This window comes from Pleurodeles waltl, chromosome 4_2, assembly GCF_031143425.1.
Source record: "Pleurodeles waltl isolate 20211129_DDA chromosome 4_2, aPleWal1.hap1.20221129, whole genome shotgun sequence".
NCBI lineage: Eukaryota > Metazoa > Chordata > Amphibia > Caudata > Salamandridae > Pleurodeles > Pleurodeles waltl.
This window is the reverse complement of record NC_090443.1, coordinates 362,787,565-362,804,253: the sequence shown is the minus strand read 5'-3', so window position 1 is coordinate 362,804,253 and position 16,689 is coordinate 362,787,565. Positions and strand designations below refer to the sequence as shown.

Below are 16,689 nucleotides of genomic sequence, written 5' to 3'. Positions count from 1 at the left end.
GCTGTCGCAGTGGCAGCAGGAAGGGGGACACACCAGGGAAGCATTCTACACAGCGCAGAAGGAGTGCCCTACTCTTGAGGGGCTACGGCAGCAGGCTGCAGCCCAGGCGGCTGGCGAGGCGCCAGGTACTCACCTGATTTATTAGGAGGATGGCCTCCTGTATAGTGAGCCTAAGGTTCCTGAGCCTGGGTCACCTCGTATGCTGGTGGTACCCCAGTGCTTCAGGGCCTTCCTACTGGGTTTGGCTCATGATGTGCCGTTGGCAGGATATCTAGGGCAGGACAAGACCTATAAGAGGCTTGTCTCCCACTTTTACTGGCCCTTGATGCACAAGCAGTCAGCTGCTTATTGTAGGTCTTGTCAGACTTGTCAGGCAAGTGGCAAGAGTGGGGGAAATGCAAAGCTCCCCTCCAACCTTTACCTGTAGTCAGTACTCCCTTTGAAAGGGTAGGAATTGACATTGTGGGGCCTCTGGATCCCAAGACAGCCATGGGCAACAGGTTCATCCTGGTCTTGGTGGACCATGCCACACGGTACCCAGAAGCCATTCCTCTAAGGACGGTCACTGCCCCCGTGGTGGGACGTGCCTTGATGGGAGTTTTTACCCGCATGGGGTTCCCCAAGGAGGTGGTATCTGATAGAGGTACAAACTTCATATCCACTTATATGAAGTCTCTGTGGAAGGTGTGTGGGGTAACCTACAAGTTCACCACCCCTTACCACCCCCAAAGTATTGGTCTGGTTGAGAGATTCAACCGCACCATGAAAGGCATGATTCAGGGCCTGTCAGAGCCCTTGAGGCGTAAGTGGCACGTCCTCTTGCCATGCCTTCTGTTCGCTTACAGGGAGGTGCCTCAAAAGGGACTTGGCTTTAGCCCCTTTGAGCTCATCTATGGCCACCCTGTGAGGGGACCGCTCAGTCTGGTGAAGGAGGCTTTGGAGAAAGCTCCTAGCAAACTACCCCAGGATGTATTTAGCTACATGCTGGCACTAAGAAACCAGACTGCCCGCTTCAGGAGTCTCGCTCAGGAGAACCTGGAAGCAAGCCAGGAGGATATGAAACGGTGGTACGACCAGAATGCCACTCTGGTTGAGTTTCAGCCTGGACAAAAAGTGTGGGTCATGGCACCAGTGGAGCCTAGGGCTCTCCAAGATAAGTGGACTGGGCCTTTTGAGGTGGTGGAAAGAAAGAGCGAGGTCACCTATCTGGTAGACTTGCAATCCCCCAGGAACCCTTTGAGGGTCCTACATGTCAACCGCCTCAAACCACACTTTGAGCGAACTGAGCTATCCATGCTCCTAGCGACAGATGACGGGGTGGAGGAAAAGAGTGAGCCTCTTCCTAACCTCCTGTCTGCAGGAGAGAAAGATGGGTCTGTGGAGGGAGTGATCCTCTCCCCCTCCCTGACTGAGGAACATTGATCGGTTAGGAGCTGCCAAGTACGTCAGTACGTTTGATTTAACATCTGGGTACTGGCAGATTGCCTTAACTGAGGGGGCAAAGGGGGGCGTGTCCAAGATGGCGACCGGGTCGGATGCATAAATCGCAGCTCCGACCCAGCCTACAACAAAGATCCTGAATAAAGACGCCTTGACCCGCTGCGGGGTTGAAAACCATCTCCCCCTGCCGCTGAACCAACGTGACGGAGGCGGCGGCGAGCGAAGCACCGAAGGAGCTGCCTGGGACACTTGGCTCGCGCCCGATCCGTGGGACGCTCGAGGCGCCCACCCCGCCGCACGATCGAGCTGAGAGGCGCCCGAGCGCTGCTAGCTCCAAAAAATCGGGGCGACCGGAGCCGCGATTGCGTGGGGTGGCGGAGCTCCCCACAGGCGGTAAGTGGCGGATTGCCCGCGTAATCACTGCGCCTCGGGGACCCCGCCCCAACGCAGCTGCGGCCGGAAGACGCCGGGTGATCTGAGCAGGCAAGACGCACGGGCGCTCCGTGGACCTCCTGTGCCCCTCTGGAGGACACGTAGGCCCTTAGTTGGCTGGGACAGTGGCTGAAAGGCCGCCAGACACAAAGAAGTATGGATGCTTGAGGGGCTAATACACCGCGATTCAGCCATAGTGGGTTGCGGCTACGAGGGAACGTGCCGGTCCATCACAGCAGGGGCAAGCAAAGAAAAGCAGAGCCTAGTCTGAGGGTAGACGAAGAGTTGATGCCACATCAGCGCAAAAATTAACAGGAACGCAGATGGAAATAAACTGCAGAAGCAACCGACCTTGGTGGCGCCTACTGGTGAGTGCGTAGTGGGAAAAAGAGGGGCCGCCTGACATCCTCAGGCACCGTGGCGCAGTTAGACCCCTCTACACCACATGGGACACGCCGCCGGCGCCGAAGCACCTAGCCACTGCGATAAAATTAAACAACGCAACGCTGAATTCAGAGATCAGCAATAGCTTTGTACGGGAACCACCTGATGGGAAAGCCAAAGACCCCGCGTGCGCCCCCTGGAACCATGGACCCTACTAAGCCGCCTCTATTATCTGGGGCTTCAGACACATATCAAGCCCTTCAGAAAATGGAAGGGACATTGCAAATGCACTCAACACAATTCGAAAAAGTTCTGCAAGCCATACTTGACACTAAAACAACTCTGGAGGCGAAGATTGGCTCAATTACAGAAGATGTTAACCTGCTCCGCGCGGACCAACAGGCGCTAGCAGAAAAGGTCGCTGAGCTTGAAAAAGATACGTCGCACCTCACACCATCTATGCTTGAGGTTAAATCCCAACTGGGTGCTATAACAGCAGAAGTTGAGACACTTAAACGCAGAACCGAAGAAGCCGAAGGCAGATCGCGTCGAAATAACATCCGGTTCGTGGGATTTCCGGAACGCACAGAGGGCCCCAATACAGAACTCTTTATCGAACAGTGGCTGATTGAATCGGTGCTGAAAAATAACGTTCCAACGTTTTTTTCAATAGAACGTGCCCAAAGGGTCCCAGGCAGACCCCCACCACCGGGTGCTTATCCACATCCCCTCATAGCAAAATTACTGAACTACCGCAATAGAGACCTTATATTACAACTATTCCGAAAAACAGGCCCAATGCACTTTGAGAACATGCAAATAACCGCCTACCCGGATTTCACAGTAGAGGTACAAAAAAAACTAAACTCATTTTACCGGATCAAAGAGCGCCTAAGAGAGCACAATATTAAATACTCCTTGTTGTTCCCCGCTAAACTCCGCATACAAGACAATACCCGCACTCTATTTTTCACTACTCCTGAAGACGCATGGACATAGTTTCATGCAAAAGGACCAGCTGACCCACTACCCCCCCAGTGACAAAAGCCTACCCCCGAGGGATAAACGTAGACCTTGCAGTAAACAAGATAACAAACCTTCCCCTGAACAATCACGAGTTGAACGATCGCTACTGCTACAGTCTACGTTGCGTTTCGCTAACGTATCACCGACATCCTTATCTGGGCAATCAGAAGCAGATCCTGACCTAGAGTTAAACTCCGACTCTACGGAATCTGCCCGCGGCCCTAACCTCACTCCACGATCAGCAGATGACATTTGTTAAATCTTTGCCCCTGAACACTGGAGGTCGTCCCATCCGCTGTTCCTACCTGGATACTTTCGTCGTCTATAATCGCATAATCACTTTCATTACCTTGTGTGCTCGGCTCGCTGCCGCTCCTGTTTGGCAAGGACACCAACATGCGCAAAATGGGCCGGGTCTAAGACACTCAACCACCCGTAGTCTTGGAACACCCCCCGCTCCATATGGACCGTTACCCCAAGATGACAAGTTTCGTTACCCCCTTGTTTTTACCACAACTGCTACTGTTGCTAAATATAGCAGATTTTATAGTTGTAGTTGAATGGAACGTTTTACTGTTATATGTATTGACATGTACTATTTGCAGTGCGCCACACCACAATGTAAACCTAAAAGGCAGGTCACACATTCCAGTAGCTAAGAGGCTAGATGATATGTATATGTATCAAATAAGAAAGAAAATCGGGCTTGCGCAACCACAGGTGGTACCCCCCTACATTGTCTCACTTAAATCCCATGGCATCCCAAAATCAGCGCTATACCACACACTATAAAATTCTCACTTGGAACGTAAAGGGCATGGCATCCGTAAGCAAAAGGCAACGGATTTATACATACCTCAGGAGGCACCAGATACACATAGCCATGTTGCAAGAAACCCACTTAGATGAGTCCTCGTTGGCATATACCAAAACAAAATGGAAAGGCCAATTATATGGGACCACCTTCTCGACATACGCCAGAGGAGCTATAATCTGGATAGCCCCCACGGTTCCATACACTATGTCCCGCAAACAATGTGACCCAAACAGGCGGTACGTGATACTGGAGGGTACTTTAGACGGAGGCCCCTTAGCCCTGATAACATTATACACTCCTAATGCAAACCAAAGTGACTTCCTCGGGACATTGGGCAGTAGCATGCTCAGCGACCCCGCAACAGATGCCATATGGGGCGGGGACTTTAATTACGTTCTAGATATCTTGAAAGACCGTTCTACCCCTCCACTAGCTCACACCCCGGCTAAACGAGCATCGCTCGACCTGGTAGATTGGGCTTCCAATAATGGGCTAAGCGAAATTTGGAGAACTTCCCATCCCACACTACGTGAGTATTCGTTCTACTTACCAGTGCACAAACTTTACACTAGGTTGGATATGTTCTTCGCTACACCTAGCATAATCCCAAAGGTAACTACATCTGGCTACCTAGCCCGTACTATATCAGACCATAACCCACACTATTCCATATTGCTTTGGGGCTACATACATGCCCGTATTCCAACATGGCGCCTGCAGCCAGACGCCCTGACTGACCCCCCTTTTAATACTGAATTGGCCACATGCCTGTCGACCTATTTCTCTTTAAATAAAAACACAACATCAACCCGAGCCACTGAGTGGGATGCCCATAATGTAGTAATTAGAGGACACTGTCTGGCAGCATCTGTGGGCATTAAGAAAATGCTGACCACAGAGTTATTAAAATTGGAAGCCAAAATACACAGAGCGAAGATTGAAGTCTCAACAAATAATACCCCTCCAGAAACACTAATATCACTGAAAGCAAAATACAGAGAAACGGATGACAGTCTTAGCAGACACGACTATAGACACTCTAAAACGAGACAACATGCTGAGGGAGACAGATCGGGCAAATTGCTGGCGTGGTTGGTGCGTCAATCACCGCAATCATCGCCGATAGGAGCTATCAAATTACAAACAGGAATTGAGGTTAACACTCAAGCTGACATCAATAAGGCCTTCTACATGTATTATCACATGCTATACCAGTCCTCTACCCCCCCTACAGAACAACAACTGGCTGAATTTCTAGTTCAGATTCCCCAAAACTCGAACATCGTCAACAATGCCGATATCCTAGACGGCCCCCTTACTATTGAGGAGCTTCGCTTGGCCCTCTCTCAGATGGCACGTGGCAAGACCCCTGGCACAGATGGTCTGCCACCAGAATATTACAACTCACAAAGCACCCACTTGTTGCAACCCTTGCTAGAGGTGTTTAATGAAACGCGAAATAGAAAACAATTGCCAGACTCTATGAGATAAGCATTAATAGTGGTCCTGCCAAAACCAGGGCGTGATCCACTGGATGTCAGATCATATAGACCACTCTCTCTATTGAACACTGATTGCAAACTTCTAGGGAAAATCCTAGCAAATAGATTGCTCCCCCACTTGCCACACTTAATACACCCCGACCAGTCAGGATTTATCCCGGGTAGAAACACCTTTTTTAATATAAGGCGCCTAATCCGTATCATGCATAATACTACTGACCCAGAGAGTGTGACCGTGTCACTAGATATAGAGAAGGCGTTTGACACGCTGGGTTGGGAATATCTATTCCGCACCCTCAAGGCGTTTGGATTCCGGAGTGGCTTTATTAATTGGATTACTACACTATATTCCAAAGCAACAGCCCGAGTTAAAACCGGACAGGTAGTGTCGGAGGCCTTTCCTGTGAACAGAGGAACCAGGCAGGGCTGCCCGCTCTCACCATTGCTGTTCGCAATAGCTATGGAACCATTCGCAATTAAGTTCAGGGGATGTGCACATAAATGGGGCATAAAGGAGTTTGACGCATATCACATAATATCCTTGTACGCAGATGACGCCCTGGTATATTTGCGTAATTACTCTGCCTCCCTGCCTGAGATAATGCGTATACTGAATAGGTTTGCTCTTGTCTCTGGCTTGCATGTGAACTGGTCTAAATCCTGTATCTTCCCTCTTACTTGTCTGCCCCCTGAACAACGAGCGTCTCTCCCCATGCATCAACTACCATGGTCACACCAGACCGTCAAATATCTAGGTGTTCAAGTATATCACTCTATGTCAGACCTAAGGGAAGGTAACTTAGATAGGCTGCTTCGCTCCACCCGAGGCTCCTTGACATTTTGGAGTTCCTTGCCTTTATCGCCTATGGGCCGGATAGCAATAGTCAAGATGCTAATATTACCGAGATTCTTATACTATTTCTCTGCACTTCCGTTGACCTTACCACGCTCATTTTTCCACAAAGTGCATTCCCTACTAACTGACTTGCTCTGGGGCAGAGGCAGACGTAGAGTAGCCCTAACTACCACGCAATATCCACAAGAGGAGGGTGGCCTGGGCATGCCGAACTTTGAGCTATATTATGCAGCAGCCCAACTTCAATGGGTCACTAAATGGCTCAACGAGCCGTCCAATGCAGAGTCTACAGCAATAATGGCTTATATAACCCCAACAACGATATTGACATGGTTATTAACGGGTCTCCCTCATCTACTACATAATACTCCCTTACTGGACTCGGCCAGACACTGCTGGAAAAGATATGTGCAGGGCAAAATGCAGCCCCTCCCCTACTCTCCCCTAATCCCATTACCACAGCTGCCGGGCATTCACGCCCTATCCTCTCATCATGACGTACGGGCGGTTAATACTCTGAACACAGGAGACTTATATTATGACTCCAGAGCAGTCAAGTTTGCAGATCTGGTGGCTGTGGAGGTAATGCAACCACAAGCCTTTCTGACATTCAATGCCATAACTAATCTCCTACGTAACATATGGGGCTGCGGTCACAATGAACCAAACGAATCCCTCCTACTTACTGCAATACGCTCTATGGGGGAGGCAAAACGTGCTGTTACTAAACTATACAAAATACTCCTAACAAGAAGCTGCAAAGCCCTAACCCAGGTCAAGCATCGCTGGGACTCCGTCCTTCCCGCACCAATTGCACAAAAATCCTGGGACACAGCCCTCACTTCGATCAAGTCCGTATCTCGCAACTCCAGACTAAGATACACGCAATTTAATTATGTGCATCATGCATATCTCTCCCCAGCTCGTATTCATAAAATATACCCAGGCGCTAACTCCATATGTCCAAGATGCGCTACCCCCGCAGCAAATTTCTACCATATGGTCTGGGAATGTCACGTGATCAACACTGGCTGGAACCAAGTTGTTGCTACAACCGCAGACCTGATAGACCAGCTGCTAACTCCTACTCCAGAATCCTGCCTGCTTAATATACGACACCGCACAAAAGGAGATAAACATGTTCACAAGTTTGTAGATTTAGCATTCGTGACATATAAACGCCTGATAGCTACACATTGGAAGGCCCCAAATGCCTCTCCTCACTCCCTCTGGCTACGAGACCTACATGATTACACATTGGCGGAGTCTCAAACCCTGAGGCAATCACAACATAGAGGTCAGATACAAGGCGGGATCGAAAGCTGGGACCTTTTCGTAGTTAGAATTGAATCCAGAGATGACAAATACCCACCATGAGTTAGTCCCTTCAACATTCTTGGGATACGCTATTACTAAAACTATTCATAACAATTGAGTTTGCCGAAAACAGATCCATTCTATTGTACCACCAGGCCTAGCCCATAATATATCTACCCATCAGCCGCTCCATGATACTGTTATCCCTCCACACCAAAGCGCACACACAGAAATGTAGCCCTTAGGGCCTGTACAGATATATGCTCCCACTATAATAATTGACGCCAACATATATATTTAAGAATAATAACCACCATGTCAAGTGTTACTAGTTATATAAAGTTTATGGAAAGCCAGTACACTAAAATACAGCAGTGTTGTGCAGTGTAATGTACAAACGTTAAGAAAAGCACATGGAGAGAAACTAGGGGGGTGATTCTAACCTTGGCGGACGGCGGAGGCCGTCCGCCAAGGTACCGCCGTGAAATGACCGCACCGCGGTCAAAAGACCGCGGCGGCCATTTAAACATTTCCTCTGGGCCGGCGGGCGCTCTCCGAAAGAGCGCCCGCCGGCCCAGAGGAAATGCCCCTGCAACGAGGACGCCGGCTCAGAATTGAGCCGGCGTAGTTGCAGGGGTGCGACGGGTGCAGTTGCACCCGTCGCGTATTTCAGTGTCTGCAAGGCAGACACTGAAATACTTTGCGGGGCCCTCTTACGGGGGCCCCTGCGGCACCCCCTACTGCCATCCTGTTCATGGCGGGTTTCCCGCCATGAACAGGATGGCGGTAGGGGCTGTCAGAATCCTCATGGCGGCGGAGCGCGCTCCGCCGCCATGAAGGATTCCCCCGAGCAGCGGTAAGTCGGCGGGAGCCCGCCGACTTGCCGCTTCTGACCGCGGCTGAACCGCCGCGGTCAGAATGCTCGTGGGAGCACCGCCAGCCTGTTGGCGGTGCTCCCGTGGTCGGTGGCCCTGGCGGCCACCGGCCGCCAGGGTCAGAATGACCCCCTAGGTGTTTTCTCACCAAATCATACGTAATGTACTGCTACTTTTGTGCTTTGTTTTGTATTAAGTTTAATAAACAGATTAAAAAAAAAAAAAACTGAGGGGGCAAAGGAGAGGTCAGCATTCTCTACCCCGGATGGGCACTTCCACTTCAATGTGATGCCCTTTGGGATGAAGAACGCCCCTGCCACCTTTCAGAGGTTGGTCAACCAGGTGTTGGCAGGACTGGATGAGTTCAGTGCCGCCTACCTGGATGACATTGCTGTGTTTAGTTTCACATGGGAGGAACACCTGCAACACCTCTGGAGAGTGTTAGAGGCCCTGCAGAAGGCAGGCCTCACTATTAAGGCGAGCAAGTGACAAATAGGGCAGGGTTCTGTGGTGTACTTAGGACACCAGGTGGGGAGTGGCCAGGTGGAACCCCTACAGCCTAAGATTGACCTCGATTCTGGCTTGGGAGCCTCCCAAGACCCAGACTGAAGTGAGAGCCTTTTTAGGTCTCACAGGATATTACCGGAGGTTTGTTAAGGGATATGGTACCATTGTTACCCCCTTAACTGAGTTGACTTCTAAGAAGCAACCCAAGAATGTGATCTGGACAGAGGCTTGCCAGAACGCTTTTGATGCCCTGAAGGCTGCCATGTGCACAGCACCTGTGCTGCAGGCACCTGACTACTCCAAGGAGTTTGTTGTGCAAACAGACGCCTCAGAGCATGGTATTGGAGCAGTACTCTCACAGCTTAATGAAGAGGGCCTAGATCAACCCATAGCCTTCATTAGCAGGAGGTTACTACCCAGGGAACGTTGGTGGAGTGCCATAGAACGCGAAGCGTTTGCTGTGGTCTGGGCACTGAAGAAGCTAAGACCCTACTTGTTTGGGACTCACTTCCGAGTTCAGACCGACCACAGGCCCCTCAGATGGTTAATGCAGATGAGAGGTGAGAATCCAAAACTGTTGAGGTGGTCCATTTCCCTACAGGGGATGGACTTTACGGTGGAACATCGTCCTGGTACAGAGCACGCCAATGCTGATGGTCACAGGTTCTTCCGCCTTAGTGATGAGAACTCCCAAGAGGTTGGGTAGTTGCTCCCCACTTTTAGCTGGGGGGGACACGTGTTAGACTTTTCATCCTTGGCGTGGTCTCCCTTAACTTTTTGCCTCTGTTCCCCAGGTTGTTGATGTGTGCTGGACTCTGATTTTACTGTTTTTGTTACTCTGGGCTCTTTACCACTGCTAACCAGTGCTAAAGTGCAAGTGCTCCTGTTTAAAATGTGTACGTAATTGGTTCTCCATGATTGGCATATTTGTTTTACTGTTAAGTCCCTAGTAAAGTGCACTAGAGGTGTCCAGGGCCTGTAAATCAAATGTTACTAGTGGGCCTGCAGCACTGGTTGTGCCACCCACACAAGTAACCCTGTAATCATGTCTCAGACCTGCCACTGCACTGTAAATTCGACCTGGCAAGTGTACCCACTTGCCAGGCCTAAACCTTCCCTTTTCTTACATGTAAGGCACCCCTAAGGTAGGCCCTAGGTAGCCCCAAGGGCAGGGTGCAGTGTATGGATAAGGTAGGACATATAGTAATGTGGTTTATATGTCCTGACAGTGAAATACTGCCAATTTCGTTTTTCACTGTTGCAAGGCCTGTCTCTCTCATAGGATAATATGGGGGCTACCTTTAAATATGATTAAAGTGTAGATTCCCCTAGAGAGTAGATGGACATGTGGAGTTTGGGGTCCCTGGACTCACAATTAAAAAATACATCTTTTAGTAGAGTTGATTTTAAGATTGTGCGTTTGAAAATGCCACTTTTAGAAAGTGAGCATTTTCTTGCTTAAACCATTCTGTGACTCTGCCTTGTTTGTGGATTCCCTGTCTGGGTCAGTTTGACAGTTGGGTTGTTTTTCACCTCGCACTAGACAGTGACACAAAGGGGGCTGGGTGTAACCTGCATTTCCTGATAAGCCATCTCTGCTAGGAGGGAGGGGTGGAGTGGTCACTCTCATCTGAAAGGACTGTGCCTGCCTCTGACAATGCCGGCTCCAACCCCCTGGTGTGTGTCTGAGGCCTTGCCTGGGCAAGGCAGGATTTCACGAGTAGGTGTGAGTCCCCTTTGAAGAAAGGTGACTTCAAAGACTAAAATGGGTATAAGAAGGGCACCCAAATCTACAGACTGGAGAAACACTTCTGGAACCAAGAGGAACCTCTGCCTGGAGAAGAGCTGATAGCTGAGGAAGAAGTGCTGCCCTGCCTGTGACTGTGCTTTGTGGAGCTTTCCTGCAGTGCTGCTTCTGCCAGAGTAAGAGGGCAAAGACTGGACTTTGTGTGCCTTCCATCTTGTGAAGAAATCTCCAAGTGCTTGAGTTAGAGCTTGCCTCCTGTTGTTTGAAGTCTCAGGGACAGCAAAGACTTCTCTCTGCCAGCACCTGGAGTCTCTGGAGAGACTCCTGCTCTGACAAGTGGTGCCCTATCCAGTCCTGGGCCCTTGAAAGGAAAGCTGGTTGAAATCCAAGGAAATCGACTTCGGACGACTCCGGACCGACGCCGCTGCTGAATCCGGTAACGCCGCCTGCACCCAACGCCGTGACCTTCGCTGGAACGCGACGCTCTTCGCAGGCCCGACGCCGCAGAAGCCCCGCTGAAGTCCGCGACTCCGTGGAAGTCGCCACACCACGTCGTGACCGACGCCGCTCGAAGTGCACGGATTCAAAGTTTCGCACAGACGCCGCGATCCCCGACTTCGCGCATCGGCTTGTTTTCACTCTTCACCAAAGGTACTGTACCTGGGGGTCTACACGACTCCGTGTCCGGCGCCGCTGGTGTCGGCTTGTTGGGAACGACACCGTCACGACGCCGTGTTAACATCTCATCGAAGCATTTTTGTTTCTAAGCGCTATTTTTTTGTTTAATCTTTAAAAATTCATAACTTGACTTGTGTATGTCGGATTTTTGTTGTTTTGGTCTTGTTTTGTTTAGATAAATATTTCCTATTTTTCTAAACCGGTGTTGTCATTTTGTATTGTTTTCATTAAGTTACTGTGTGTGTTGGTACAAATACTTTACACCTAGCGCTCTGAAGTTAAGCCTACTGCTCTGCCAAGCTACCAAGGGGGTAAGCAGGGGTTAGCTGAGGGTGATTCTCTTTTACCCTGACTAGAGTGAGGGTCCTTGCTTGAACAGGGGGTAACCTGACTGTCAACCAAAGACCCCATTTCTAACACTCCTTCTCTAGGAACAGCACACGCAACCTTTTTTAGGAATCGTTGGGGACACTGATAGGAGATAATGCAAAGTGGCAAAAGCACGAAAACCCTTCCAACAATCACATTTGGATGTCAGGTGATACTGTGTAAAGAAGCTGTCTTGCTAAACAAAATGGTATGTAAAATCTACAGACAACTTTTTTGTCTCTCAAGAAATGCTTCTCAAAGCCCAATAAAGTTACAGTTTGGCTTAGTAAACCAGAGAATAGTTTGGCAAACACCATTTTTACAAGCATGTCATAAATTGGGATCTTCTAGCAACCCAATATTGGATTACCTTGTGTGGTTAGAAATAATGAACAAAAAACAACAAAATCTGTTGAGATCTTATCATGAAGAAACATTAAATGATTTACGTATGAGTGAGCTCTGGAAATCTCTTGTGATCTATGTTGTATTTAAAAAATAAACTAAACAGAGCTCAAAAAGTTTGTCACGCCTTCAAGGGAAAAATAACTTTTCTAAAAGATCCCATGCTTGGATGACTATTGACCATTCTGTCCTCAATATTCTTATATGACGGTATTATGGAGTTGATAGTCAGTAGTACAACCCTCAAAAACATCTTGCACATCTTGTCTACATGGCTCGGTGCAGCTCAAGAGCAAAGATCCCTGCTTCAACTTATATTTAATCAAATGGGAATCCACACTTGTTGGTAGGCCTTAATACAAACTTTATGTGGTGTAAATACTCAATTAAACATTGGTTTATTAAAATTCATGATTTTAAAAAAAAGGACTGGAGCTTGTAGGAAAAACACTTTCTTAGTCTTATAAAGTTTACAATGTCCTCTACGAGGAGATTTTTATGGAAACCTGGAAACAGTACTGTACACTGAAAAAGCATCTCATCTTGAAAAAAGCAGTGTGCAAGTTTGTTAACCCTTTTGTTTTTAGAAATTAACCTGGTCTCCCAAAATCTATGAAAAGAGCCTCCTGAAGAGACAGCTCCTTCACTTTGAATACATTTGTTATATTGTTAATAGTGATTTAAATAATTGCTGTCATCTCATGCTTTTTAGATAAGCTCAAGCTCAACATAGTTCTAGTACACTCATTTTAAAGACCATTATATAAGTTGTATGGTATATTGTAATGGTTTACAGTAATCAAATAATAAAGTTTGACTGACTACTAATAAGCTGACTATTTATAGTAAACAATTAGACAGTTACTACATTTTCACCTTTCTCTCAGCAGCAGAAAAATAGAAAATAAGAGGTACAACTGTATGTATGCATAGAATCTTAAAACCTAACAACCAGACCTGTCAGAGGGATGGGAATGCATGAAGAGATTTAAAGTTGGAGCTATTCAACTAATCTGACAAGGAGCAACTAGCTACTGCTGATCTTGTAAAAAGCATTCTTGACCACAGCACTCTTTTATAAAGCGTAAAGGACTGTAGGAGTTTCCTGCTGTGAGACTGGGTGCATTTAATCCATTTTTATGGTTTGGAACCAGCAAACCAAAATGAAACCACACCATCCAGGAATCTTAAGAAATGTGGTGTCCTTCAGGAATCGTTATTTCACCACTGCAATTTACCACATACTTGTGCCCATTAAGCAAGGAAGTACACAATACTTTCCTTTAGTAACACTCTTTCTGGTGGATACTCTTTCTAAATGCAGATTCCTCACCTAGTGAATTTCCCCAGGCGCTAGACTGGATCCAGAAATCTCAAAAGCAGTGCTTCTTTGTGCCGGAACGTGGCACCGTGCGACTCTGTCTTGATGCCATTCTACTCTAGAAGTGACAAACGAGGGCCGCATATAATGCACCACCTATGCATGCTGACGTCAGTTTCTTTCACAAACTCTTCCATACCCTCAGATGCAGAGTCCAATTGCAAACTGAAGAAACCAGTGAGCAGGTTCCTAAATTGGGATATTTTTAGATTTAAGGAGCCCAAACCAGAAAAGGGGGAGGTGGCAGAGTGGTGAGGAATCTGCAGTTATAGAGAGTACCCATCAGAATGGTGTTACAGAAGGTAAGTAACTTGTTCTTATGTTGTATACTTCTAGCAGCAAAAATATGGCAACCAGATTTAAGTCCCATTGTGGCATCATAAAGGGCTTAGATGGAAACATATGCTGTAAACCTTTTAGGAACTGCATCACTGCCAGTGATCTGAACAAGGACGGTTGGTCCGGCAAATGTTAAATAAAAAGACTGAAAGGGCCAACAGGTAATCTTTAACTGTGTCAAGAGCAAGACCCAGCTGGACCAAAAAAAAAAAAAGCAGACAACAACACATCCAACAGTTTTATCTGTACCGGGTCCAACTGGCAGGTACTGCACCAAACCAACGCCCTTCATTCACAAATTCTGTTGAAGAATACATCAATAACCTCAGGAGGAAGATCAAAGGGTGATCAACTGACTCCGTTCCATCTCCACATATGGAGATACAGGTTGTGCAGGCTTGGGTGCAGGAACCTACCCTGCTGCTGTGACAGGAGGTCCTTCTGAAGTGGTCCAGCCTTGATCTTCTTCAGAACTTAGGGAATGAGAGGTAGCGATGGGAAGACATACAGGAGTCGCAGTGCTCCATTCTATATGGGCTGTGTCTCTGAGAGAGAGCCTTCTTGGGATCTCCAGTGATCAGAAGTGCTGGCATTGCATATTCTCATTAGTGGTGAATAGATCGAGCCAGGGTTCTCCCCATTGTTGGAAGATACCCTGTGTAACCTCTGGGTGTATCTGCCATTCGTGATCTGCTAGGAGCCGCCAGCTGAGTTTGTCCTCCCTGGCTTTTAAAGATCCAGCCAAGCAGTGTACGGTCAGGGAAATCCACTGAGAATTCCGCAAGCTCCAAAGGTAGAGAGCCTCTTAGCACAGGGCCCAGGATACCTCCACACCCTACTTGCTGGAGTACTACGTGGTGGTAGTGCTGTCTGTGAGAACCTGCATCAGCCATCCTTTGATGGAGGGGAGGAAAGCCTTCAATGCCAATTGAATCTCTCACAGCTCCAGCCAAATAATGTGGAGGCAGGTCTCTACCAGATCCCTCTATACTCCATCTCTATCAGATGACCTCCCCAACCCAGTAACTATGCATTTGTTACCACCAGCAATGCTGGGGGGTGAGGGAAATATGGCAAAGCAGGAGTAGGACCTCCTGCTGGTCCATTTGTGGTTGAGCAAGCACCTCTGCAGCTCTTTTTTACCCAGGATGGCTCCAGTGAAGGGGATCTTTTGCAAACTTCAGCAGGTTGATTTAGAACCCCAATGATGTCAAAAGGTTCACAGGTGTCTGGAGGTGATTCTATACTAACTGTGGCAAACCTGCCTTGAACAGCCAGCCGTTGAGTTAGGGAAGACAGGTACCTCTGGGCTCTGAAGATGGGCTGCAACCGCCACCATCACCTTTGCAAATACCACGAGGGCACCGGTGAGGCCAAAAAGGAACATAGAAAACTGAAAGTGTTTGTGGCTCATCTTCAAGTGCAGGTAGCATCTGTAGTTCTGCAGGAATGGGGATGTCAAATAATTAAGCATCCTGCAGGTCTAACACCACAATTCAGTCTCCTGGATCCAGGGCAGAGAGAACCTGAGACAAGGTGAGCATTTTGAATTTGCTCTTGCACAGGAAGGCGTTAAGGATGAAGATCTAGGATAGGATAGTGGCCTCCACCCTTCTGCATCATATGAAAGCCATAGAAATAGCACCCAGTACCTACCTCCAAAGGCGGTACCATCATTATTGGCCAAAACAGGCTGCATTTAAAATGATCACATGGTTCTCTGAGAAATGGTCTGATGTAGGTGCCAGGTGAAGTGTGTCACAAAGGAATGGCACAGTGTAGTCATGTTGGACAATCTGCAGGGCCCATTTGTGAGATCTAATGTGTTGCCATCCCCGAGTGGCTGATCCTGCCTCCTACTAAATGGCTGTGTGCTGGTAAGGGACCACTAAAGGACATGGAGATTGTGGCTGGAGGGACAGAAGATTGAGAGTAGTGCTGCCCCTGATGGCCAGGTTGTTGCTGTCTGTTGGGCCCATGTCCCTGACCTAGAAAGGTCTGGAGTGTCTGTTGTGCAGACAATGGAGGTTGACATTGTTGATATGAAATGTTTCTTAAAAGGGCATAGATGTACTTTTCCAAGCATTTATTAATAAGATACTGTCACACATTTTATTTTAATTTTAAATAAATGAGCCAAAAGTGATCTAATTCTCTAAAAGGCTCTGACAGACAATAATTCTGACCAATTTACATTTGTATTGCCTGGTCAAACTTATTTTTTTGCACAGTGAAAACAGCCATTATTATCTTGGCTAGACACCTCGATCCTTAGCTACTTCATAAGTGGTAAACGTTCATAAATGCAAATGATGTGGACCCCTACCACCCATTTTCCCTGGTACTCACCTTGGCAATGTCATACAGGACTGATATTTTAAATTCCAAGTCCATGAACGTGCCATCAGGATATGAAATGTTATCATTCAGGACATCCTAAGAGGAAAGAAAAAATAAATAAATATTCCCTTGATATCCCTTCTGGGTTTTGACAATTATTAGGTCACTGTGCCTTTCTTCAGGCACATCAATCAAGTAATCATAAGAATATTAGCAGTTTGTAAGATCAAGTTATACTCCCTGCCACTCGGGATTGTTCTGGAGATAGCAGTCA

At 47.8% G+C, this 16,689-nt stretch overlaps 1 protein-coding gene across 1 annotated transcript in view; it reads right to left on the bottom strand.

Moving 5' to 3' along the window:
* Nucleotides 1-16,689, bottom strand: part of LOC138293867 (guanylyl cyclase C-like) — a 695,267-nt gene that overhangs the window by 252,393 nt on the left and 426,185 nt on the right. Inside the window, exon 16 of the mRNA XM_069233168.1 lies at nt 16,425-16,511. Coding sequence (XP_069089269.1) covers nt 16,425-16,511 — 87 coding nt within the window. The remainder of the gene's footprint in view (nt 1-16,424; nt 16,512-16,689) is intronic.